We start from the raw sequence: 26365 nt of genomic DNA on the forward strand, positions 1-26365 counted from the left end.
ATTCTGCAAGCCCCTTCCCAGGACATTGTCTCTCACCTTTGTGGCTCTTAATCAGCTGTTCTGGGATTGAAATTACATTCCACAGCAGACCTGTGGAAAGCCTTTCCTGTTAGACAAGAAACACAGAGAGTTAGAACTGCAAAGGTATCTGGCACTCAGGATCAGTGCACATGATCAGGTGCCCCTTCTGACTTCATCTTCTGATGAAAACTACAGTGTTATTCAGACGACATAGCTCACCTTTCCAACTGGGACAACTCTCCTGAGACCCAGTTTGGGTAAGGGACATCAGGATGCATGTGAGGCTACTCAGGAGGAGGGGAAGCTCATGGAAGCACCTGTCTGGATCAGGAACACCCTGATTTCCAGGAAAGGGTGGAGCCTCCAACAACTTTATAAGTTCCTAGAGAAGATCTCCACAGCAGACATTCCTCTCTGAGGATGAATTTCCCCTTCCCTGCATCTCCTGATAAGCTGGGGGCACCAGATGGTACTTGCACAGCCTGTCCTCCTTGCCCTATATCCTTGTAAGAGATCCCTGACTCCCTGCCCACCCCACCCTGGTCCTCCACAGAACTTCATTTTCCAAACTTCCTTAATAAAGGGGGCCTTCATTTGGCCACTGGAAACATTTGGTGTAAATATACCCCAAGAGAAACCCTCCTGCATGGCAAAGGCTTAGGCACATCTTTTTCCTAGGGAAGCTTCAAGTGATGTGCTTCCATGGAAACTTCCTATGGTGCCATGTCAGCGTGCACATGCTTGGCATCACCCAAGATGGCAATGGGAGCATCGCCATCTTGGGTGGCGGAGGCATGCACGCAGAGTGTGCTAATCCATGACACAGCCAGGCCTATTTAAGTCCCCTGCTGCCACTGTCATCACAAAAAGCGCCCCTGCAATCTGGTGCCAGCCCTGTGACCCAGCTTCAGAAGGAGACAGAGAAGACAGATGAAAAGAAGTCCTTCAGCAACTTCTGAGTACCAAGGAAGTGTTGCAGCCCTGGCACTTCTAGGCGGGAGTGATTCCCTGGGATGCCAGGCAAATTCCTCTGTGGGGAGACAGATCCAGCCTACCTGGCCCTTTCCAATGCTCGAGCTACTTTTGGTGCCTTCTGGCATCTTGCAGCCAGCATACTGTGAGGGAGTGGTCTATTTGGAGGAGAAATTTCCATCCCGAGAATATGGCTGCGGTTTTTGCAAGGGTCTTTTTCTATGGTTGCCAAATTTCTTTCCCAGGGCAGGGGCTTCTTGTAGATGAAGCTCTTGATTCGGTCTAGCCTGTGGTAAAACACAGCTCCTAGCTCTCAGTATGCCCATCAGATGGAGAGTAAAAGGTGCATCAAAGTCTTGGGCTTTCAGGATGGGACCTGTGGATTGTTGGGCCTTGAGAGCAACAAAGGCCTTTGGACACTTTTTGGTCCACACTACCCTGTCCAGCAGGTGCCTTTGACACAAGGCCATGAGGAGGGTGGCCAGATTACTGAAATGTCCCACCTGTAGCAGCTGATCCATGGAAGGAATGGCTTTGCTTTTTGGAAGTATGTTGAGGCCAATTTCTGATTGCGTCCATTTTAGTTTCTGACAGTTTTATATACCCTCACCCCACTTTGTGGCCTAAATGCTGTAACTGCAACCAAGCCACCTGCCATATTTTTTGTTTTCATCATCAGCCCTGCCTTCTGAATCCTCTACAAGAAGGGGGATTTATAAGAACATAAGAAGAGCCTGCTGGATCAGGCCAGTGGCCCATCTAGTCTAGCATCCTGTTCTCACAGTGGCCTACCAGGTGCCTGGGGGAAGCCAGGCAAGCTGCAGGAGCATCATCAAGATAGGCTACTGCAAACACTTCCAGTCCATTACCAGTGACTAAATACTGAAGAGTGGCAGAGCTTGGCTTCAATCTGCCAGGCCTAAATCACTTCCTTGGCATAAACTCAGAATATCATAATATGTTCCCATTTACCTGGGAGTAAATCCCATTAAAATCAAGAAGACTTACTCCCAGAATGCACTGACACCTCCCCTATGGGGCATTGTGGGAAATTTCAATGGAGGCTAAGCCCACCTGCCTGGAGCTTCATGAGGCATTCCTACTGCTACCTTTGCCCAGAGGACACTGCTACGGGTGGCCCCAAGTCTTCGTCTAGACTCCCCAAGAGTTTCTTGGTAGGTAATGAATTTGGGACAAACAGAAGGGGGGTGGTCTGGGTAGGATAGTAATTTGGGGAAATAATTTAATATGACATTATTATTTGGGGGTAATGGGGGGAGTAACGGCAGGGGAAACCAAACAGATTTGGAGCAGGACCCATCAAGAAATGAACAAATGAAAGGAAGAGGAACATGCAAGTGAACTGAAGGATTTTATTTTATCTGGATTATTTTGAATGGGGAACCAGCTGCCTTGCCTTCAGTGACATTTACATCCCAAGTATGCATCTCTAATCTAAATGTGTGCAAATGTACATCTATGGGACTGGGCCTAGAAACTTCTTCACGTTCCTCGCAGCGTCCCTGCCGCCTCGGCCCGCCAGGCCCACTTACAGAGGAGGGCCCCCGGAAAGCCACCTGCTTCCATGGCTGGCGGAGTGAAGAGCCTTTCCTTTTCTTTAAAGCAGGGGCGGGAAGATAAAGGGGGCGGAGCAGTGAATGCAAAATGTGGCTTTTGTACAGCAGCTGCATTCCTAAGACTGGCACTCACACGTAGCCCTCTCTGTTCCCCATCCCGGCAGGCTAGCGTTCAAGGGGCGTCTGTTGTGGGACAGCCTTTCACAACCTTTGGGTCCCCAGATGTTATTGGACTACGATTCCCAGCCCCAGTCAGCATGGCCAATGGTCAGGAATTATGGGAACTGTAGTCCAGCAACATCTAGGGACCCAAAGGTTGGGAAAAGCTGTTGTGGGAGAAAACACTGAGAAGGGTCTCGTTCTCAACCCAGCAGCAAACAAACAGGTGGGGCTTGGCTGTGACTATCACGGAGGGATCCTGCACTTCTGAATTTGCTGCTACGCTACTGGGGAGAGGGAAGGCAGAGCGAGGCTCGGAGTCGGCGAAGAGACAGCCGGGCGAGGAGCGTTGCAATTTCACCTCCGGCCGCAAGCGGCCGCTGCGGCGCCTTTCCACATCGGTGCCGTGGCGCCTGCGCAGTGGGGTCCAGGTGGCCTCTCTCTCCTCGCTCACCGTCCGGGCCCGCGGCCGCCCTGAATGATCCGGCCCGGCATCCCCCGCGCGCCGCTTGGCCCGGGCCGCCGCCGCCTCCTCCTCAGTTGCCGCCGCCGCTGCCGCCGCCATGGCGTTCACGTTCGCCGCCTTCTGCTACATGCTGGCGCTGCTCCTCACCGCCGCCCTCATCTTCTTCGCCATCTGGCATGTGAGTGATTAGGGGCGGCCCCCCCGCGGGCGCGGGGGTGAGGAAGTGGGGCTGGGAGTTGGGGGGAGGGAAATCCTGTGAGGGGGACCAGGGGGGTTCCGCATGAGGCGCGAGGGGGCGGGAGGAGGAAAGTGGGGCTGGGAGGGGTGTGCGTTTGGGGGGCGATCCTGTGGGGCCAAGAGGTGACAGTGCGTGCGGGGAGAGACCATGGGGGGTCCACATGAGGCGGGGGAGGGAAGAGAAAAGTGACGCGCGGAGCCTTTATGGGCCAGGAGTGAGGAAGAGACAATGCACTGGGGGGGGAATCCTCATGAGGTGGGGGGGGCAGGAGGAGAAAAGTGGGGAGGGAGAGTGCAAGAGTTGAGTAGCTATTTCATGGGGGAGAGCGAGGGGGTCTGTGCGGAGGTGGTCAAGGAAGAAATGGGCAAGAAGTTGTGGGGAGATAAAGTGGGGTGTTTGAGGTATTCGGGAAAGTACGAGAAAAACATCCATTCCTGGCGTGACTAGTGGTGGCCCTTGGTGGAAAGTAGGAGCAACTGGGAAGGAGGCAGGTTGAGGTGATGGTCATGGAGAAAGAGAAGTGGGTGGCCATTGAGGGGTGCGTGTGTGTAAAATGGTGCGGCAGTTTGGTATTTCTCCTAATACTCCAGCCTTGAGGTGAATTAATATGATATTGCTCAAGTATTTAAAAAAGGAACTCTTTTGGCCTGTAACCAATTTGATATATGAATATTCTCCTTGTTTTGTTGTTGATGGTTGTGTTGTATGTTTGTTCTGTACAAATTTGGAAACTCTAATAAAGAAGGAGGTAAAAATAATATACAAATCACAATAACAAAAAGGAAAATGGAGGGTATCTCTCTTGCCCATCAGAGGTGAGCCCGTTTAAGGTCTGATGGAGCCAAGGGCACTTTATTATTTCCTCCACTTCCATTTGCCACCAACTTCCAAAGTAGACTTGACAGCAAAATCTGCTTCCTCTGCAAATGTTGGGGTTGCACTGTACAGAACTGGAAAGTGTTAACTAAGTAGCATTGGGATAAAATGTGCCCATGTGGCTGTAGCATGTGAGTCTGCTACAAGTAGGTATATTGCTTTTAGCAACTTTTTGCATAGAATACCATATTCCCTGGACAAGTTAATTGATTTCAAGCGGGTTGCCTGCTTTCAAACTGAATGGAGAGCTTGTGCTGTGCCTCTCATCTTTCCCTGCAAAATAGGGTGTGGAGTCGGGACGCCAAACCTTTGACTCCGACTCCTCTATTTTTCTACTGTCTGACTCCAACTCCACCCAGAATTGCTTCCACAGCCCTGGAAAGCACTGTAAATGTCTTTTTAAATTGGAAGCTCTCATAGGAGCATTTTTATCGCTGCCTGAATATGCACTGATCTTGGCATCACAGCATTTGTCTTCATCTGGGTCCTGTGTCATACACTGACACACAAAATGTTTTCCATCTTGAGTTATGGTGAAATGCTCAACTACAGCTGACTTCATGGGAAGCTTCTTTGACATTTTGAATTTATATTTTAAAAAATTTGTCAGTCAAAATTTATTTTGAAGCTGAAGTTGGAGTCAGTACATTTCTACCAACTCTGACTCCAACTCCACCCAAAAGTGCTTCCGACTCCACGACTCCGACTCCACAGCCCTGCTGCAAAATTACGCAAACCGTTATAAACCTGTGAACTGAGCAGTCTACCTTAGGCAGGCCTGGGGAGTGAGCCAGGGACACTGCTGCTGTTTGTGCGGCAGGACGTTTTCTCCAGGTTCTTTGACATTTCATCTGGAATGAGACTGGCTGCTCAGTACTGTTTGAGAGGCTAGCTAGGATCTAGCCCTTGGGAACATTCCCTCTGAAATTGGATCTAGGATTTGGTCTCTTCAGGGTGTGGTTATTTGGGACAGGGTTATCTACTCCGGTTGAGCTGCTCTCACCCAGCTGTCTAACTGGAAGTGGAATTCCTTCCCCTTAAATATTAGACAGGTGCCATCTCTGTTATCTTTTCGGCGCCTGTTGAAGACCTTCCTCTTTCAACAAGCCTTTTAAGTTGAGGCCTTATCCCAGTCTGCTTCTGTGTTGGAATTGCTTTTTAATATTTTTTTAAAACCTTTTTTTTAAAAAAACAATGTTTTTTAACCTTTTTTTAAAGATGTCTTCAAAGCTTTTTTAAAATATGTTTTTAAAGTTGTTTTGTTTTAATGTCTGTTTTTATGATGTTTTAAAGTGTTTTTAGTGCTTTTGTTTGCTGCCCTGGGCTTCTGCTAGGAGGAAGGGCGGGATATAAATCAAATAAAAAAACAACTGTTGTAATTTTGTTCTAGATTATAGCTTTTGATGAGCTGAAGACTGACTACAAGAACCCCATAGACCAGTGTAATACGCTTAACCCTGTAAGTTTATATGAGAGAGATCTCTTTGTATTCATTAGTAGTTAGGTTTTAGTTTTTATAGTAATTATTGCTGACTTAAGATGCTTCAGTAAATTGTTGCTTGATCATATCTAATAGATCTAAGATTTCTTGGCAGAATTCCCCGAAGCTTGAAGTTCTGACTTACTTTTCTGCTGGTGATCTTGTTAGCTGTCATACTAACATTCTTTCAATCTGCTTTTTACATTTTCGGCACAAAGACAGTTGAAAAGGTTAAAAAGATTAAAAGAGTCAAAATTGCATTAAAGGTGTGTACTGCTTTTTAGTTTAATGTTTTAATGGCACTCTTTACTTTCCATTTTGTTAGGAACATCTGTATGATTTATGTTAACTTCCTTTTGTTTGCTGTGCTTGCTCATTTGCTTGTCTTTTGTCCATTCAGGGGTTGTAATAACTTCATGGACTTTGTGCATTGTAAGTTGGCTTGCTTAATAAGAGATGGGGGAAACTGTTACATGCTTAAATTCTTATTCTGTAATTAAGCAAAGCTGCCAAGAATCCAACAGATTTGATAATTGTTGTTAAAAGGGGAAATGACAGATTTATTCTTAACCAGAATTTGCAAATCTAGTTCAAAACCTGGCTTCAGACTCGCATTCAGATGTGAACCCTGATTAGCGATGGTGCAGATGTAACTCTAAACCATGGTTAAGAGAATTCATGCTGGGGGTGGGAGAAAAGAGGGAGTGAGAAGGGAGTGTGCTGTTCCAAGGCTAGCTCCTTGATTTTCAAAAAAATGGTTTATAGGGAGCCAGTTACATTTGCTCCAGAGGTTAGTGAGAGACATAGTCCATCTTCTTGAAAAGCTTTTCAGTTTAAATCAGAGTTGGATAACCTCCAGTCCATGGTTTTCTCTTTGAGGTGGCCTTTTGTGATGGGGATTAAATCCCTGCATTGTGTGACATATGAAAAATAGTTGCCAAAACCCCAAGAGATGTTACTGACACTGTTTTTAGCTGTTGGAACAGGCGGTGCTTAGATAGTGAGCAATATATATGTACTGTGTATATGTATGTGTGTATATATACAGTAGGGCCCCACTCATATGGCGGGTTACATTCAAAACCCCGCCTGAAAGTGAAACCCACCGATAAGCAGAACTCCTTCAATAAAATGGCGTCTGATGCCTGAAAAACGCCGTAAAAGTGGAACAAGAGCCATATGAGTTGGGCCTTACTCTTATTTTAGCCGCCGTATTAGTGGAATGCCAAAAAGCAGGGCCCCACTGTGTGTGTGTATACACACACACACACACTTCTGCCTTTGCTTGAAATGTTCCCTTTTGCTTACAGCCAATCTGTTTGCCAAGGGTGCTTGAGAAAGTTGGTGGTGGTTGGGGAAGCTGCATTCAGTTGTAGTAGACATGGAGAACCTCTGGCCCTCCAGATGTTGTTGGATTCCAACTCTCATCAGCCCCAACCACTATGACCAGTGTTCAGAGATGATGGGACTTGTAGTCCAACAGCATCTGGAGGGCTGTGGGTTCGTACCCCTGGGCAATAGGATTTTAGAGAATAGCCCTGGTACACTGCTAACATTGAGCCAGAGGGCACCAGTAGGAATGAGTGTCAGTTCTGAATGCAAACTGTTCACCTAGCAACAGGTCATGGGCTGTGTAGGTGTGACCATGAGAAGATGCTTCCACAAAGTGGAGATGTGGAAGTGAGAGAATGCAGCAAGTCTGGATAGTGGCTGTGCGTGAAACAGTTTACCCTGCTCAGTCATCTCTCATTTGATGTGGGATGGTGCAAAAATGTTCACCACATGTATGCATTCCCCGTATCACAGACTTTTAACCAAAAAGATATTACCATATGCATGTTGGACAATGGCTATCAGTGTCTCTCTGAAATATGTTGGTTAACTATGTTTTGAATATACAGGTGAGAGTCTATGGGCTTTCTTGTGACTGGAAAATGTGCCTGTAATTGCTTTACTCCCGCTAGGGATGCAGCACATTAGAAAGAAGTGCAGGACACTCAAAGGCATAATTAAATTGCAAGTTTATGAACCGGCCAGCAAGTTGACAAGAATTTTAGCATCAAACTATAGTTTTTAATGCTTCATGGCTGAATGGTTATAACAATTTATGTTTTTAGTTCTTTCTGTCATTTCGTATTGCTTAGGAGAAGTGCAGTTAGAATTTCTGCCTGGATTTGTGGATTTGAATAGTCTGTGCCAACTACAGTGCTTGCTCCTTTCATATTGGACACATCTATAGCTGCAAGCTCAAAGTGAGGAGCATCGGATCAACAGCAGCCTCTGTGATCATCTGTGGCTGATGGTTACCAGTTTTTGCTGGGTACAAACTGTTATCCGTGATACCAGGATCCCATATAAGCAGAGTACAGTGTCTCTGTAGATTTTCACTGGAAAGTAGGATGGTTAAGCAGTGGGTATGCCAGAAATGTAAATTGCAGATATGCTTTCTCTGGAACTAAGGCTTCTAAAAAGTTAGTTCTAGGCACTGTTTACTCCCTTCTGCACAGGAGAATTTGTGTTGTTGATATTTTTGTGCTTGGTTTAATCACAGTAGCGGTCCTAACTCTGTCCAACTCTTTGTAAAGGGAAGAGTGCTTTTTAAAAAGACGCCTTGGTTTATTAACATACACAGCATTCCAGAACTCCAGGATTTAGACAAACAGTAGGACATAGCATTATCTGAATAGTTTAGGCCATCCAAAATGCATGGAAGTGGAGCAATAGAAAATTAGCATGGAACGGTGCAGTTTGTAAGTCTTGGTTTGAATGTAGAAATTCTCAGGATTCTAGGTAAGTTTCTAGTCATAAGTTGTAGAGATAACTGAGAGAAACTGATAGTGGAATTTTCTAAAATCACAGAGCCCAGGAAGAAAAAGCAAATTCAGAATTGTTTTAAAATATGCTAAATTTTGAAAAGAGCTGTTGGCTTATGATTTTCAAAGAAATAGCAGTATTAGAGTGGGTATCCATCCTACTTGATTAGGAGTTGCAGTGGACAAGACTTGTTACCTTGAGATCTCGGTAACCCCCCCCCCCCCAATGAAATGCCATGTATCCTGTCTTCTCTTTTGCTGTATGTTGTACACTAAAAGCTATATAATTTAGGTTCACACACATCATTTTAGCCACTAAATGTTGTAATGCCAATCTTCCCCAGCCTGGTGCCCTCTAGATGTTGCTGGACTAAACTCACGCCACCCCTGACAATTGGCCGTGTAGGCTAGAATTGATGGCAGTTGCATCTAAAACATCTGGAGGGCACCAGGCTGGGGAAGGTTGCTTTGGGCAGCTGAAATCCCACCCGTAAACTGTGGTTTGGAGATACCTCGTTAGAGGAAAGTAGGAATCTTTTGGAGGGTTGTTATAGACTCATCTGCTAGTAAAATATGAATATAGATTTACTATGGGTATTTTCCATCTAATTTCCCCTGGGATAAATATAGAAAAATGGAAGGTATGTACAAGTCCTCAGTTTAACTAATGACCCTCTCCAAAATACACAACCTGTCTTTATTCTCATACTGCATATTTTGTAAATGGTATTGTTAGCAAAGTGACCAGTTTTATGCAAATTGTACTGAGTATTGTTTGCACGTTTTACACAATCATCGCAACACAGTATGTTGAAATTCTTATTTCTCTCTCTATATATTGGCTTTTCTTGTCTGATGCTGACTTTGCTTACTGTTCCTCACCTTTTCTTTCCCCTAAACAATCTGTACATCCCCCACCATCATAGCATAAATCAAATGCATGAAATGTGGGGGCAGTTTTGCTTTGATTTTTGTGTCTTCCTTTTCAGCTTGTACTTCCGGAGTACCTCATCCATGCATTCTTCTGTGTGATGTTTCTGTGTGCGACAGAGTGGCTCACGCTGGGTCTCAATATGCCGTTACTGGCTTACCACATCTGGAGGTAATGCTGGGCGCAGTTTGGTGTCAGTTTACTTATGGAAACACACTCTTTACTGTCTCATGTGGACTCTCTAGAAATGAAGCTTGTGGAGAAATGGGGTTAAGGATGCTGTTGGAGCTTTCTTGTATGTTTAAAGCATACAGCTGTCTAAGAATTAATACTACTACAGCCAGGGCTATTCAGTGTGTGTGTGTTGCACATAAATTGGCTTCTGGGAGTCTTGGCTGTGACTTGAAGGAAATCAAGTTTCTACCTCTTCCTGTTGGAAGAGAGGACATAAGAAAATGAGACAGACTTGGGCCTAAATTAAATCTTCACTTCCCTGTATGCTTCTTCGTTATTTCCGTGACTTCCATTTGCAAAGTAGAGGGAGGTTCTTTTTTCCAACTCTTCACCTTAACTTAAGATCTTAAAGTGTGTTGTCATACTTTGAGCTTGTATTTTCCTTTATGAATGTAAGGACATAGCTGCCCTGTGCTGGATCAGTCCAAGAATCTGTCTAGTGCGTTGCTCTGTCTGTAACAGTAGTCAGTTGGATACAGAGCTGCATGGATACAGAGCTACCCCTATCTGGTAATCAGAGGTATACTGCACTTAGCTGATATGGCTAAATGCAATATACACTGTTAGTATCCTGCTTTTTTGGCCCAGAGCAACTTGCTACATGAAACCATTGCATAGAATACTTATTTTTCATTAGGAAACCAATAACAAAAGCAAATTAAGATCAAAAGAATCAGGTCAAGATCTAGTTGCTAACCCTCAGCTGTCTGGCAGGATTCCCTTCGTTGTGGTCTGGATATGTCAGCGTTGCAATGGATCACAAAGGATACTTTGGTTAGGATTGATAGTTAGGCATGTGTTTCACTGGTAAAGTTTCTTTTAAGTTAAAGCTTTTTGTAAACTGCCTTGGAGGAAAGGTGGGATAACTAACAAATATAAATAAATGCGTACATTTTGATTAGTTGGAAGAGGTGAACTAAGAAGAGAGTTCTCAGTTCTGTGAATGTAGCTGTATAAGTCATTTTGAGTCACCTGGTAAGAAAAGCGACTCATAAATATATAAAATAATAGTAATAGCTGCATTTTTTGGCTTATTGCTGAATGAAGGAATTTTATGTATTCATATGACATGAACACTGAATAAATTGTGGGTTAGAGTGAACACGTCCCAGCCATATAGGTGCAATTCATTTTGTTTGAGACCAACAGCTCTTTTAAAATGCAAATTCACTTTTCCAGGTATATGAGTAGGCCTGTAATGAGTGGACCAGGACTCTATGATCCTACAACCATCATGAATGCAGATATTCTAGCATATTGCCAGAAGGAAGGATGGTGCAAACTAGCATTTTACCTTCTGTCTTTTTTTTACTACCTATATGGGTAAGTCATCAATTTTATTTTTATTTATTACAGAATTTTTCCCCGATCATTAAAAAGTAAAAGCTTTTCTATAATTTCTATTGTCTCCTAATAGGGAATACAGATCTATTAGTTCTTGCACCTTGTCGTTCCAGTGTAGTATAAGGAAGCTCCATACAGTAAAGTTACCTTTTATTTCACTCTTACTAGATTTGTACGTTTAGTCATAAAGGCCGATAGGTTTCTATTTCTTGACCCTCCTCTGGAATGATGCTTTTGATATATCCAGATATTGTTACAGTGGGATCTATGGGAAGGTCTTGACCAAGGATGTTACTTGTTTCTGCTAATACTGACTCCCAAAATAATGTAATAATCGGACATTCCCAAGCTAACCTTTAATACTGCCTTTTGAGCAGTTCAAGGTGGTTGACAGTTTAGAAAAGTACAATGAGTGTATTATAAAACAGGTTATTAAGTCTCAGCATTTTAAAAAAAATAATACTGAAAGCCCAGGCATCTCATACCTGTCTCATTGTTATCCAGAATTCATCTCATGACCTACGTGCTTTTCAGCAGGGAATAGGTGGAGTTCCATAATTGGATCACTGTGACTGAGAAGAGTGGATCTTAAAAGGCAAAAAGCTTATCATGAGAAAGCAAATCCTTTCCATTTAGATGCGTTTTCTGAATTTGCTATCTAATGTGGACTTTTGTTTTGTACAAAACTACTTTTTTTAAAGCCTTTGTGTCATGCTCTTGAAATACTTTCTTGTTTTGAAGTGTCAGCAAAGTAAAATGGTTACTTAATATGCTTTTAAAAATGTTTCTGCTACTGAAAGTTAAGATTTTATATTAAAGCTAAGCTAGACACTGGCAGAAGAAACAAGTTTGCCAGCTGGTGGGACCAAGTAGTGAACCACTGTGATGTTATTACTGAAGATATACATGTTCTTGTGTTCAGGGCAAAATGCAGTAAATAACTCCATGCAAATAATCATGGCCAGTGCCAGTGGCAGCACCTTGCTTCTGGGGATCCCTTGAGACAAAATGATGGCTGAGGCCAAAGAGCAGGAACACATTGGGCGCATTGTCCAGCATAGCGTTAAGTGATGATGATGATAATAATTTATTTATTTATTACATTTCTATACCGCCCCATAGCTGAAGCTCTCTGGGCGGTTTACAACAAGGTTAGCACAAGGATTTTGATTGCATCATGGAACTTTCTCCCCCCTCTCTTCCCATGCATCCCTATAAATATAGTCTAGGGGTTCTTCCAACCCTCTGGAGCAGATTTGGGGAAGGCAGGATGGAAGGGGAGGGAAGTCCTGTTGTGCAAGCAGAAATCCTTACACTGACAGGATGCAGGTTGGGTACCACCCCTGATTCGCTTACATGGTGTCTTTAAGGGGATGTGCAGCCTGGGTCCATATTCTGAGCCCTATGGGAGGAAGAAAAGTACCAGAGATTTTAAATGGTGGCTGTGGTTATTATCATGGTGTCAGGTGTGTGATTGCATAGAAATAGGCTTCCCTTGGCATGGGAATAGTGGGCGCACCAAGAAAAGTATCTGGATCTAGCTTAGCACCATAAACTAACTGGTGAAGACTGAACACAGAGTGGTTCTAGAATGCAACAAAACAAAGCCTTAACAGAAATACCACTGCTAAATTTAATATATATTAATTACTCTTTATCCTTCTCTTTCCAACAGCATGATTTATGTTTTGGTGAGCTCCTAAAAGTGGGTGCCCAGCAGACTTGGTTCCAACAAAGTGCATGCAGAGAAGCCACAAAGCAAAAGGTTATTTTTAAGAATGAATCTGGTGTCAAGATTTACATATGGAATCTGATGATCACGGTTGCACCTGGGAGAAAAAAATGCCTTCCTCTTCTCCCTTGCCCCCTTAAAATGTGTCCATACTTTAATACTCACGGAAAGACTGTTTTGTTTTTTTAAGTGATGAAAATTACATCTAAATTAATGTAAAGCGATTACCTCTGGCTTTGGACAGTTTTGACCCTGCACTCCATAAGGAGCAGCCATACCCTCAATTATAATTGTATTAATTGCTGTCCTTAGTCTAATAGAATTTTGTTTCTGTTTATTGGACTTTGTAGTGGCTCATTTGGGTTATGGACTGTCATCTAGCTGTCACCTGTAGGTACCGAGTGCTTCTGAAAGACCGAACGCTTTTCTGCATGTTTTCTCTGTGGTAGCCTGTCTGTGTCTTATAGATGAATACACGACTACAACTGCAGGAAGAATTGGAGTTCCATTTTTTACTATTTGGATATTCTCTCCCTATAATGTGCATGGCTCAAACTTTCCATATTTACAGCAAATAGTGAATGCCCCTTGCTTTAATTTTCTAAACTAAGTGAATATGGTAGGTGAAGTAGGAGTTATTGGTGAAGAAGGCATTTTAAACCACCTTTTTAAAAAAAAGAAAATACCTTGTGTAAGTCTCAAATTACCATACAACGTGGATCAAATGTGCTCATAAAAATTGTTTTGTGAGTTTGCAAGTGGAACTGCATACACTTTGAGACTCATGTTCAACAAGGTTGGATGAATATTCCTGCTGTTCCTTAGTGCAATACAATAAAAACCTCAAAGATAGATAAAAAGTTTACTTTCTTCTACTGCTACGCTTTTTAACCTTACACTGTGGCACAGTTGGCTTTAGCCTGTTGCTACTAGGCAATACCGTTCCATTTTTATCAGCTCTGTGTTGCTGCCAGTTTGCTCCAGGTACTTTTATCAGAGCCACCATCCCCTCTTGGGTTCTTCTTTCTCCAGCGCTGCGGCTGATCAGTAATCAGGATTAATCCCCTCTCATGCTGATTGGCTCGCATAGCCATTCCGCTATGAAGAGAGGCAGAGGCAGTTCTGTGGTACCATTGCCTTATCAACAAATCTCAGCTGATCCTTATCCTCTCTCATAGCTAAGTGTTTAAGATCCCGTCAAACATTTTCTGATTGTATTGTACAACTATGAAATAAGACTTTTAAATGAGGTGTGTGTGTGAGGATGCCAAAAGCTTATAAGATCCAAATGTGAGACCATATTCTGTTAGTTTTTTCTAGGCATTTATCTCGATTGCCATCTTCAAAACAGTCATCATCTATTGGGGCAGAGTGTTTTATGCCACATGTTCTTGCGTAGCTTACGTTCACTTGGTGATACCATCTTCAGCCAGGGAAGTTGCTGGAAGATCTGAAATTGTCCCTATCATAGCTTTAGTAGGATGCAATATCCATCATAGAAAAGATCTCTCTCTGCCTGTTACCGTCTTTGTGACTAATTTCATAGAATAGTAGAGTTGGAAGGGGCCTATAAGGCCATCAAGTCCAACCCCCTGCTCAATGCAGGAATCCAAATCAAAGCATTCCCAACAGACGGCTCTCCAGCTGCCTTTTGAAGGCCTCCAGTGTTGGAGAGCCCACTACCTCTCTAGGTAATTGGTTCCGCTGTCGTATGGCTCTAACAGTTAGGACGTTTTTCCTGATGTCCAGTCGAAATCTGCCTTCCTGCAACTTGAGCCCATTATTCCGTGTCCTGCACTCTGGGACGATTGAGAAGAGATCCTGGCCCTCCTCTGTGTGACAACCTTTCATGTACTTCACATGATCTTTAAACGTGCAGCTGGCAACATCATTAGTTCCTGTAACTGTTCTTTTAAGAACAAATGAAGTGGGTTTTTCACCCATGATGTGTGCAGCATTTATTTTCCAGAGCTTGCTCTGGAGAGAAAAATGGAAATTTGTTGATAAGACAACAGTGATACCACCAAACTGGCTCTGCCTCTCATTATTATTCATTGTTATTTATTCATTGCATTTATATCCCACTTTTTCTCCAAGGAGCTCATGGTGGTATACGTGGTTATCCCCTCCTCATTTAATCCCCACAACAACCGTGTGAGATAGGTTAGGCTGAGAGGCCATGACTGGCCCAATGTCACCCACTGAGCTTCATGGCTGAGTGGGGATTTGAACCCTGGTTTCCTAGTCCAGCACTCTAACCACTACACCATACTGGCTCCACGCTGTCTGCTATCGTTCAAAGCTGACTCTGTGATCTTTTTTTAAAAATAAGGTACCAGGATGGGAGTGTAGGAGCAAGTTGAGCTGTTTTTGTACAGGAGATGAGTATGCCACCAACTAGCATCCCCAGGAATCCCTGCACAGTTATTCGAACCTCTTTACAGTGCACATACACCCCATGAACTTATTATGGGAAAGGGATCATAGCTCTTCAGATGAGGTAGCAGTTGATAGGAAAGGACTGTTGAGACCCTTGAGCTACTGCCAGTCAAAGTAGAGTACATGGACACATAGTCCAACCTGTGTATGTGGGTATATCTGAGGCTGAGAACTGATGAAATGTTTTTCCTTCTACATAGCCTTCCAAACTCTTTAAACAAGCAAGCAACCCATCCAAGCTAACATCAAACAGGATTGCTGCCTAAGTTTACATAGATTGTGGCTGGCTATATCAGAGAGATCTATATTGCCCTTGATTTCAGAATGGGAAAATTCAAATGAAACAGGAGGCACTTCTGGTTTGACAAGTACCAGTTTACAAGTGCTGTTTTTAGAACGTCCATAGCAGTAAATGCTTTCAAGATATGAGATAAATGGGGACGACGACAACACAGAATCAGGTTAGGCAATAATGAAAGTTAGAGGGCAGTCAGTTTAATTCACGCAATTCATTAGCTGCCTTTATATTTTTAGAGAAATGGACAGGAAAGTATAAAGGTAACACTGGGATCCTAATGGCTGCATGTTTTTCAGGGACTTTCCTTTATAGCAAAAGCCGTTCTTGAGCGTTGCAGGAGGACACTGAAGTGGCCTTCAGTGTAGTGCATTTCTGTCTACAGCCAGACAGAAAAATTGATTGTCCATCTATTGCTTGTATAGTTAGAAGCACTTTGCATACACTCTCAGGCCTCTGCAAAATGCCTTTAACTACATAGATATTCCCTCGATTTCAACATACAATGTCTAAAGTGTATGAAGTAGCACTGTTTTTTCTTTAGTTAGAAAAGGAAACATTGAACTCAATTGTACATTTCTATTCTCGGGTTCTGGGATAGGGCAGTCTTCAGCTTTTGAGAAGAACCTCCTCTTGGTGGACAGATTAGGCTTCCAGCAAGAATGACACCAAGGGAAGGGGCTTCCCCTCAGCTCCCAGACCAAGCCTGGCATTTCAAATAAAGGGCCACCAGTCCTACAAAATGATATATAAAAAAGGGAAAAAATTCAGTAATATGTGGGTTAAATGAAGAAAAAAAAGTAGAAGGACCTTCACCTTGTTGAATCCAGACCAGTCACCCTTATCAGAAGGCCTAGTGGTAGACCTGGTACTATAAACACAGCCATAAAGTCCTAGTCTGTGTCTTAAACTGGATGCTGTTGATTTTGTCATGAATCCCCTGCATCAGAAGAGAGCTTCTAGCTAGACTGAAAATGATACAGTGGCCTTTGAGACAGGTAAGAGAGGTCTGAATATCCCTTCAGTCCTGCCTAGGCCAGGGCTAGGGAAAATTCACTAACAGGCAAAAAACCTTGTGGTTTGAGAACGTACCTATAGCCAACAGATATTTCTGTCTCCTGTGGGTGCAAATTCCATAATTTTAACTATGTAGGATAAAGAAGTCCTTTCTCTTGTCTGTCCTGAATCTTCCAACATTCAGCTTCATTGGATACCCATGAGTTCTGATGTTATTCCCAGAAGTCAAAGATTGTCCCACCCAGGAAAACTCTGGAAATGTCTTATTCTCTGTTGCTACATCAGCATCTGGTCAATACACACTAGTAACCATGTGCCATCCTTATGGGAACACACATCTGTATTTCTTTTTAATTTCTTTTCTGTACCTGAAGTCAAGATCCTTGACTCTGTTTTCCAAAAATGCCACTGCACTAGGACTCCATTGCCTATTCTAGCAGAAAATAAAGATGAGCACAAGATCCCTCTTCATCCTAGTACATTTCTATGATGTTTTTGCTCTTTGCACTCTACGCACGAAAAGAGCAGCCACAAGAATGATACTATGTATTCCTTGCTGCTTCACACAGCCACTTGCAGTGGACTAGATCTGAAAGGCAGGAAGACATGTCAAGTGTGCCATTTCAACCAGCAGGTGAGGGCATTAGCGTCAGAGTAGATCTCTGGTAGGTAGGGTGGTTCAGCCAGCTGCTTGGTATACTTGTGGGTAGATATGCCAGATCTGCTCAAGGCATGTATGCATATTGTTTCCGGAGGCAAATGAGAATTCTTGCCCCTGAAGAAGACTACTTGCGAGTAAATGCTCAGCCTGCCATGGTAAGAGACAACCGTGCAGGGGCAATATTTCTTGCAATTTTTGTTCAAACCTCATGGGAGAGGCAACATCTGGAAATGGTACCCATCACCCAGAATGCCAGCTGTTGCTGATGTGTCCTGGGGCACAACCCACCTTCAACTTAAAAAATGCATGATTCTGTTTTCATATTTATTATGAAGTCAACCACATGTTGGATATATTGTGTTTTATGAATCCAGTCTCCAGATGTGCCTAAACCAACCTGGATTTCTGCTGTTAAAACATCACACTGTTGCTCATGGAGTTTAAATTTGTTCTTTCTCACCTCAAAGAGATTGCTAGGGAGATATTGACAGAATAACTGACCGATACATTCCAGTAAGACATTAGAGGTAAGTTCATTTTCAGCTGTGTACGCAAAGCAAACAAACTGCAACATGAACATATAAGAAGCTGCTCAATTCCAATCTCACTGGCTTTTATCGGGATACTGATCTTGCTGTTGCACCTTCTGTTGTTAGATGGACTGCCAGGGTGTCTTGAAAGTCATGGAGGTAGTTGTATTGCTGCAAGAAAAAGCAGATGATGATTTTAGGGTGAACGAACTGCATAATCTGGATGACTAGCCCTAACGTCCAACCACAGAGGCTGAAATGAGAAGAAGGTAGTTGTGAGAAATGCCAAAAGGAGCCAGCACTCATGACTCCCGGCCCTTCCGCTTTCTAGCTGTCAATCATGCAGACCCCTCCCTCCTCAGGTTCTACAAGAGGTGGATAGTAGTGCATTAATTCCTGTCTGATGGACTTTAGATTCATAGAGTGTCTTTCATTCTCTCCCTCCCAAATGTACTTGCTTAGAGAGGCCATGGCCCAGGATCCTTCAAATCTCCTTGCTCAGAGGTCCTCGATTTTGGCAGTTTTCAGAAAATGCCAAGCTCTCTACATCAGAGAGAAGCATGGGAGATACTGATCCCCCCCCTCCACATACACACACCTATGATTTTTGCAAAATACCCTAATTCTGCAAATACTTGGTTATAAGGTTGAGAACAAAGCATGGAGCCTCAACACGTATGTTCAAGACAAGGAGATTTTCACAGTTTATTTTGAGCATGTGTTTCAGTGCCTTGTGTGTGTGTGAGAGAGAGAGAGTGAGAGAGCGAGTGAGCGAGCGAGAGACTAATGATACAGAAGACGCAGCTTGAGCATTTGCTAAGAGCAAAGACATAAGGACAATCAAGAACTAAAAAAAAGGTAAGGCATACAATAGAGAGTTTGCATACAAAAGGATACAAGGCTTACTGATATAAACAGAGGGGCCAGGAGCAACCAGGCAGGATTTTGGCATGGTTTTGTCAGTGAAAGCAGAAATGATGTATTATGGATACTGTCACCAGCAACATGATGTTCTGCTTTAACTCTTAGGAAGCCAGGACAGCCTTTTAGTGCCAGACAAAACACTGCCTTTAAATCAGGTGTCACTCTTTTATCTCCCATCCTACTTCCTGTCAAGCCCGTCACAACCTACCATCGTACCTTTATGGTTTGTATTGCGCCTGAACCCCTCAAGTCTCGGAGGCTGTCTATGGCCTGCTGTGGGACTATTGTGTCAGATATCTGAAGCAGGAGACAAGCTGCTACTGTAAAGAGCAAGAGATTTCCTATTAACACAGCTTAAGGAAACGAATAGTTTTTAGAGAGGAGGCAGAATCTGTTTCAAAGCCAGGGCAATGGATATTAAGACGATTAAGATTGCAATCCTATGCACATTTACCTGGAAGTAAGTCCAGCTGAACTCAGTGAGGCTTGCACCTGAGTAGACATGTCCGGGATGATGCTGTATGTCAGGGATAAACACCCTGTGGCTCTCCAGATGTTGTTGGACTCCTGCTTCCATCAGCCCCGGCCAGCATGGCCAATGGTTAGGAATAATGGGAGTTGCTAGTCCAGCAACATCTGGAGGTCTATAGGTTCTCCATCCCTGCTGTACATGTTCCAAGCACATTCCCTCACCCACCCAGCAAGCGTAAAAGAACCCTGCGAAGCATTTATTAGACTTGTTCTTGAGGCTAAAGCTAAGAGAGCGAGGCTTGCTTCAGGAACCCCACAGAGTTTGTGGCTGAGCTACAGGCCAGCCCAGAAGTATCAGACTATACCTTTTTGAACTTCATGGCTTTCGCTCCGCTGTGTATATACTTGCCAGTTGAGGATAACTCTTCAGGCTTCTGATGAACTGGACTCTAGTCCCTAAATGCTTCTGCCATAATACCATCTGTGAATAGTTCAGGTGCCACAAGAATCTTTGTCTGGTTTGCTCAGCCAGGCTTTAAACCAAGGATTTCCAGCTCCAATCTCATAGTGTTTATCATGAGACAGGTCTTGTAAAGGAATCCCACTTTCCCCTTTTTATTGCACATGCCCTCCAGATGATGCTGAACTACACTTCCCATCATCCCTAGCCATTGCCAGTGCCTGTTTAGGCTAATGGGAGTCATAATTCAGCAACATCTGAAGGGCCAAAGATTTCTCTCATCTTGCATGTATCATCTTGGCTCCTCATGGATGTGCACAGCCAGTGATTCTCTTCTTCCAGAGCCTCCTGTTTCAGCCTCTAGGTATTTTGCTGGGTGGGGAATCTGGTGCTGTTAAAAAATCCAATAAGGACTTGTTTGAGACATGGCAAATTTCTCCAGCTCAGCAGTGAAAAAGCTTCAGCTTTTTTCATCTGCAAAGATGAGGCTCTGTGTACTGCTGGATGAAATTCTGTATCATACTAGGCACCCTTTTCCAACTGTTGGGTCCCCAGATGCTGCTGGACTACAGCTCCCATAATTCCTGGCCATTAGTCATGCTGGCTAGGGCTGATGGGAGTTGTAATCCAGCAACATCTGGGGACCCAAAGGTTGGGAAAGGCTGATTGACGCACGTTCACGATCAGATGGATTTATGCAGGAGAATAATATTAAACTAATCAATGCTTTTTAAAAAGGCTTTACTTACTGAGACAGGATCTTCCGAGCCCTCCGTAACCGCTGAAAGGAAAAAAAGGACTGAACATCTTTTTCAAAGACTGGACAAGTACATTGCAACAGTATTATGAGTCAAAAGGAACTAGCTGTGGCTGTGTTCTAGAGAGATTTCCAACCTGGTTTTGAGAGGCACTCCCTAACACAGCCTAACACAGCCTAGTGCCATACCAGTGTTTTGGCCTATAACTATCCATCTGCCCAGCAGCATCAGGTTGCGGAAGCGTGCCCTAGCATATGCACGTCTAGGGCTCCATGTGGATCTCTGTTTCCTGAGCTCCACTTCAAAAATCCTGCCCTATCCTAGGATTATTGTGGATAAGGCCTCTCCAGTTTTCTTATAATGAGCCTTTTTATTAGTAGTAGTATTATTTCAATTTATTACCCTCTCTTCACCATCAGGACCCAAGGCGGGTTATAACAATTTAAAATTCAGTACTAAAAACTGTTAAAACAATTCCAGTCAGAACAGAAGCTTCTCTGTGGTCTGAAGACACCTAGTATAGCTCCATTTTTTCAGCCAAGTGAATCTGGGTCCTGCATGGGGACTGCTGGAAACCTATCGAAAGTTGCCTTTAAGCTCCTAAGAGGAAGCCTACAACCTAAATGTTGTAAGGGCACACATCTTCCTTGTCATCCTGACTTCACAGGCTCACTGCCCATTTCCAACTTTTCCCTAAAGCATCCCGCTGTAGAAACTTATTGATACAGGAAGTTTCTCTAGTATACGCTATGTCTGCCTTTTATTTTCTGCCACCTATTCTGGAATGTGATGGCAGCATTCCGGAGGGTGGCAGCAGCTAGGAGGGGGCAAATTTTTGAACGGTGGTGTTAGCAGAGAACCTGTGGATATGAAAGTGTTTTACCACCTATATGTATGGAGGGAGGACTTGTACACTGGAACTCACTGTATTAAGGTTTTCCGATTACATTCAAGGCAGCTTTGCAGTTCTCTTAGAATCACGCAGCATTTGGCAATATCTGGAGTGTCTCCGTCAGGTATAGGGTGATGGTGTACAGTGATCCCTTGGTTCTGATATGCCTCTAGGAGGTGTGGGACCCGGTACTTTGAAAGTTCTCCTCTGGTACAGAGTACAAAGATATCTTGCACCCCATAATTCTTCAGTTCATCTGCAATGAAACCAACCAGTTTGCTTTGTTAAAATGCTAGATGAAGTCATACAAACCTTGTGAATCCTAACTCAGAAAACATTTCAAATTGACTTACAGCAAGGAATCTGTGTATCCCATGACCTGATTATGAGGCAAAGTAAGGATGCTTCGCTTAAAGCTTGCCAACAGAAACTGCAGCGCTCTGTCTTGGAATTTGATATTCTGGCAGGGTGAAAACAGTGCTGGTGGGCTCTGTGAAGAGGATACAAGGAAAGTAAGAGTTCCTCTCCTCTCCCTCCTCCCAATCTGCTCTGGAGGATTGAGGGAAACCCCAGAACTGATTTAGGGGACTTGGGGGAGAGGAGAGGGTGGGGATGTCCCACTGCGCAGCCAAAAGTGCTTGCACTAGCAGGATCATTTAGCTGGATTCCACCCAACAATTCTTTATCCCAGAACCCTAGGTGAGTTACCCAATATCTGCACCACCTGGGAGGGACTCATTCCATAGCTTGAAATCTCTATCCTGGAACCAAGTCTACAAGGTGGTCTGACGGCTACATCAGCTTAATTTTTGTATTTTTAATTTCCCCCTTTGTCTCCTCTGCTTTGTGTAACATCTTGCCTGATAGAGTTCTGAAGGACATGGAAACTTACCACACTTTTGCCAGGTGTCCATATGAACCTGTCCATGCGTTTTTTTTTTCTTTTGAGGCCCTTTTCTTTGGGGATACCCTTGCTTTCTTAGATTAGGTAAGTAGCTATCAGGGAAAGGGCCTTTCCTTTGGTGGCACCCCAATGTTCTTCCAAGGGCTCCTTGCCTGGCATCTCATCTACTTTGTTTTAGGTGCTAGGCTGGGATTTTTTTATTTACCCAGACCTTCAATGGAGTATTTTTTAGTGCTGCTGCCTTGTGGTGTTTTTGATACTTTAAGTGACTGCTGCTCATTTTGCTCATTTGGATTTGTATTAATATATTTTTATTATGTTTTTAACTGTGGCTTTATGTTTCGGAAGCTGTTTTGAAAGCGCTGTTTAAAAACAGGATACAAGTCATTTAAACAAATAAATGATCAGATGACAGTCCCAGTACCATGTCGCTCTGGGCTCCTACTGGGAGAAAGGGTGGGATATAATAATAATAATAATAATAATAATGATGATGATGATGATGATGATGATGATGATGATGATGATGATGATGATGTCATGAGAAGTGGGAGACTCGGGGCTAACAGGTGTTGAAGGAAGGCTGAAGAATCCGTAAGACATTGATATATAATTACCTATGTCTTTCTGAAGGCTTCTTCTAATACTTTTGAATCGGCAACCTAAAATAATGCAGTGTGGATGCATGAAAGAGAAGAGATCAGGTACAAATGCTGCTAGAAATATTAAAACAAATATTTGTTAAACATTAGACAACTAGGCCCAACAGACTGCCTTGGCTAGTTATATTTAATTTTACCTCACATGTACTGCGCACATACAGATTAATGAAGAAGTTCTATACAACTGGGGTGTGTGTGTGAAGCTTATTTATTTATTTATCAAAATTTATATACTGCTTGATTGTAAAAAACATGCTGCGGTTTAAAAAAAACATTAAAATTATTGATAACACAGTTAAAAACAAGTAATAAAAACATTTTAAAAACAATTAAAACAGCAACACACTAAAAAAGATTAAAACACATCAACATGTATGTGTCTGGAATGGATAGGCTTGCCTAAACAAAAAAGTTTTAAGCAGGTGCTGAAAAGAATACAGTGAAGGCACCTGCTGGATGTTAATATGCAGGTTGTTCCAAAGAGTAGGTGCTGCTACACTAAAAGAACAATTTTTTACATGTGTGGAATAAGTATTATGAGGCACCTGTAATAGTATTAGTTCTGCAGATCAAAGTGCTCGAGTGGGCACATATTGGGTTAAGATTTTTTGTCTGTCAAATAAATAAGCTTTTTAATAAGCTTTTAGTCATTGCTGCATACCTGGCAGTGAACATATTCCCAGAAATTGGGAATTGGTTGGTGATAAGGCTAACCTACAAGGAGAAAGCAAGTTAAAAACCTTTACAATTGCATTTAAATTGCAAGCAGCAAGTTCTCTTTACAACTGTAGGTCTTGTCCATCGTCAGCAGAAGGGTTTAAAATCTAGCTCAGAGGTGCTTCAGATGGCTACATACAGTAAGAGGTTTTATGATCCAGACCTGTGGAGGGACATACAATTTCACTTGAGGGTTCCAAGGTATACGGGTATATTATACAGCCAGCGTGGATTTTTCACATTCCGCAATATTAAATTGAAAATACCCCCCATGCCATTCTGATGCTTCCCATAAGGTCATTTCAAAACAAAACCTTACAAAACTTATAGTCCTGAACTCAGAAACGCTTGCTTAACAACCCTCTCAATTTTCATGGCGATACACAAAACATTCAGAGAGAATCGAGAGTTCAAAGTCTAAAAAGATAGAAAAAAACCCCTGATTGAAGGTCTGTGAGGGGAACAGGGCATCTCCTAGCAACTCTCAGCACCCACTAATTATACTTATACCTCCCCTCCTCTGGTGCAGCTGTGAGGAGGAATTCAGAAGATTTTGCTTTCTGCCAGTCCAGCTTGTTATATTGTCTGAAACCAACAAATTGTGATTAATCTTTACTACATTTTATTTGAAACAAGCCAACTTCAAACCACTGGTTAAGAATCAGGCTTGTTGAAATAAACCACAGCAAACGTTAATCATGGTTTAGGGTTTAAACAACTTTGTTCAAACTGTGTTTAACTGAAATTGGAAGCAACATCTTCCAATCTCCTCTTGGAGCTGCACTGTGGTGGAGGAGAGACAAGGATAGACAGAGTACTGCTGATAAATTATGATGTGATGTCTGAACACAGCCAATATGCGACACTATAATGCGAGTTTATTGCTTACAGGAAATGTAAATTAAAGTGGATCCCTTAACTTATGACTGGCATGTTTTTTGATATGTATATAAGTGTCTTAAAAGTGCCTAACTCTTTTCTTAAACCAAAGGTTTTTTCATCTGAGAATATTTTACTATGTGTCTTAAAACAGCTTTGTTCTTATCTGGAGTAAAAATACCACAATTAATGACTGAAGATTAACAATCTTTTTAACTTCAAGGACTTGGTACATCAGAGGTCAGTGACCCCCCACTTCCCAAATTATTTCACAATAGTTGCTCAGCCACAGAGGTCACTTGGAAATTAAAAGAAGAATACATGTGGGAAGTCCTTGGTTTGAATATTTCCAGATTTGATCTTTTCTCCAGAAACATTTCAGAGCTCATCTTAACCTTCAAGGTTAATTGTTGATGTAAACAGATTTATGCATGTACTTTGAACTGTTGGAAAGAAGCAGGACAGAAATTGCCACTGCCACTGGGCTAAGACTGGAGAAAATTAAAGAGAGTTTCCTCAGAAAATGGTGGAATGAGGATAGCAAAGAAATGCAAGCAGACAATAAGGGATTAAAAAAAAGAAAGAATTGGAGGAGTGCATTGCTAAAAGCATACAGACCTCTGGGCTCCTGCTGGGAGGAAGGGTGGGGTATAAATCAAGTAAATAAATAAATAAATATAAATACATTAGTAGCAGGAGACTGCTTAGGGAGGTGGTTGGATCTTTGGATGACAAGGGAGTCGAGTGCATGCTAAAGGAGGAAAAAGAGATTGCAAAGAAGCTGAATGCCAATGGAAGATGCAAGGCAGATCCATGTGCCTGAACTAACTTTCTCAGCAAGGGAGTCTGATGAACTGAAGCAAATAGTGGTGATGAGTGGTGAAGTTCTAGACCTTATTAACAAACTAAAAATGAATAAATCACCAGATTCAGATGGCATCTACTCAAGAGTTCTTAAAGAATTCAAATGTGAAATTTCTGCTTGCGGGCTTCCTGTTGGTATCTGGCTGGCCACTGTGAGAACAGGATCCTGGACTAGATGGGCCTCCGAGGTATATTATATGAACAAAATTAGGAAAGCTAAAATGTGTGGTCTGTTCCAAAGGAATTATGGGGGGGATCCCCTTAGAAAATAGGCAGCATTTCTGTTCTACCACATTTTTGGACTTACCAGGATACTTGAAAGGGTGCTTGTTCTTCCTCCAAGGGCTCTTCATCTGATGAGTCAAACTTATTTGCCTGCATTGGAATATTTTACATCATCAACATACTTACTGCACACACACTACCTCAGGGATACAAAGCAACTCCCACACTTTTAATAAATAGTTGATACCTGCATAGCAATTCCACGGCATTTGTTCATTCTGGTTAGCTAAAAACTGTATCTTGAAAGACTACTGGTTGCCATCCATTAAAATTAGGATTGTCACTTGCCCAGCTGTTGTTTTTAAATGCCTAGACCCAAATTGTTTGATGATGTATTTATTTTTGTGGTGGATTTAACATTGTTGTCACATCCTCCAACATTTCAGTTTAAAATAAGGTCACAGTGTCATCACAGAGTAGGCTGGGAGACAGTTCTAGCAAGGGAAAATGGAGCAGGAGACCTGTGGACAGCCAAGGGTGGAGGTGCAAAGGTCTAGGCAGGCCATAGGGCCTCCTTTACACAGGTCACACCTCTTGTTGAAGGGCTGTCAGGTTTAAAGATAAAGAACCCGAGGAAGGGAGAGCTCCAGACACTCTTGGATGAGACCGATTATCTGGATCCATTTCAGTCGGGTTTCAGGCCTGGTTTGGCACGGAAAGAGCCTTGGTCGCCCTGTATGATGACCTTTGTCGGGAGAGAGACAGGGGGAGTGTGACTCTGTTGATTCTCCTTGATCTCTCAGCGGCTTTCGATACCATCGACC

The 26365-nt window shown here is 42.9% G+C and overlaps 2 protein-coding genes across 3 annotated transcripts; one reads left to right on the plus strand and one right to left on the minus strand.

Annotated features, from left to right (window-relative positions):
- The first annotated feature begins 2012 nt into the window (after positions 1-2012).
- CNIH1 (cornichon family AMPA receptor auxiliary protein 1) lies at positions 2013-13180 on the plus strand. 2 transcript variants are annotated; one of them, XM_061612528.1, is made up of 5 exons: positions 2013-2168; positions 5700-5768; positions 9592-9704; positions 10947-11090; positions 12787-13180. In XM_061612528.1, exons 1-5 carry the CDS (start codon positions 2028-2030, stop codon positions 12812-12814), a joined length of 495 nt encoding a protein of 164 aa, XP_061468512.1. In that variant the 5' UTR covers positions 2013-2027; the 3' UTR covers positions 12815-13180. The 2 variants fall into 2 exon arrangements, with proteins under 2 accessions (XP_061468512.1, XP_061468513.1); XM_061612529.1 differs by lacking the exon at positions 2013-2168 and adding an exon at positions 3127-3373.
- Positions 13181-17786: 4606 nt separating this feature from the next.
- On the minus strand, positions 17787-25697 carry CDKN3 (cyclin dependent kinase inhibitor 3). The gene is made up of 7 exons (XM_061613315.1): positions 25624-25697; positions 23518-23570; positions 22812-22856; positions 21324-21546; positions 20390-20421; positions 18926-19029; positions 17787-17956 (listed from the first exon to the last, which is right to left on the minus strand). Exons 1-7 carry the CDS (start codon positions 25695-25697, stop codon positions 17870-17872), a joined length of 618 nt encoding a protein of 205 aa, XP_061469299.1. The 3' UTR covers positions 17787-17869.
- Between the last annotated feature and the right edge of the window lie 668 nt (positions 25698-26365).

The sequence above is a fragment of the Rhineura floridana genome, chromosome 2, assembly GCF_030035675.1.
Source record: "Rhineura floridana isolate rRhiFlo1 chromosome 2, rRhiFlo1.hap2, whole genome shotgun sequence".
NCBI lineage: Eukaryota > Metazoa > Chordata > Lepidosauria > Squamata > Rhineuridae > Rhineura > Rhineura floridana.

What these genes read in the sequence shown, in the direction of transcription:
- CDKN3 (XM_061613315.1), bottom strand. Translation starts at nt 25,697, where the DNA reads ATGCAGGCAAATAAGTTTGACTCATCAGATGAAGAGCCCTTGGAGGAA. An exon ending in AATCGGAAAACCTTAATACA is followed by an intron (nt 20,422 to 21,323) that starts GTGAGTTCCAGT and finishes TTTTCCTTTCAG; the next exon opens with CGGTTACGGAGGGCTCGGAA. An exon ending in GCGCAATACAAACCATAAAG is followed by an intron (nt 17,957 to 18,925) that starts GTACGATGGTAG and finishes TTTTTCTTGCAG; the next exon opens with CAATACAACTACCTCCATGA.
- CNIH1 (XM_061612528.1), top strand. Translation starts at nt 2,028, where the DNA reads ATGGGGCATTGTGGGAAATTTCAATGGAGGCTAAGCCCACCTGCCTGG. An exon ending in CTGGCTTACCACATCTGGAG is followed by an intron (nt 9,705 to 10,946) that starts GTAATGCTGGGC and finishes TCACTTTTCCAG; the next exon opens with GTATATGAGTAGGCCTGTAA. An exon ending in TTTTTTTACTACCTATATGG is followed by an intron (nt 11,091 to 12,786) that starts GTAAGTCATCAA and finishes TCTTTCCAACAG; the next exon opens with CATGATTTATGTTTTGGTGA.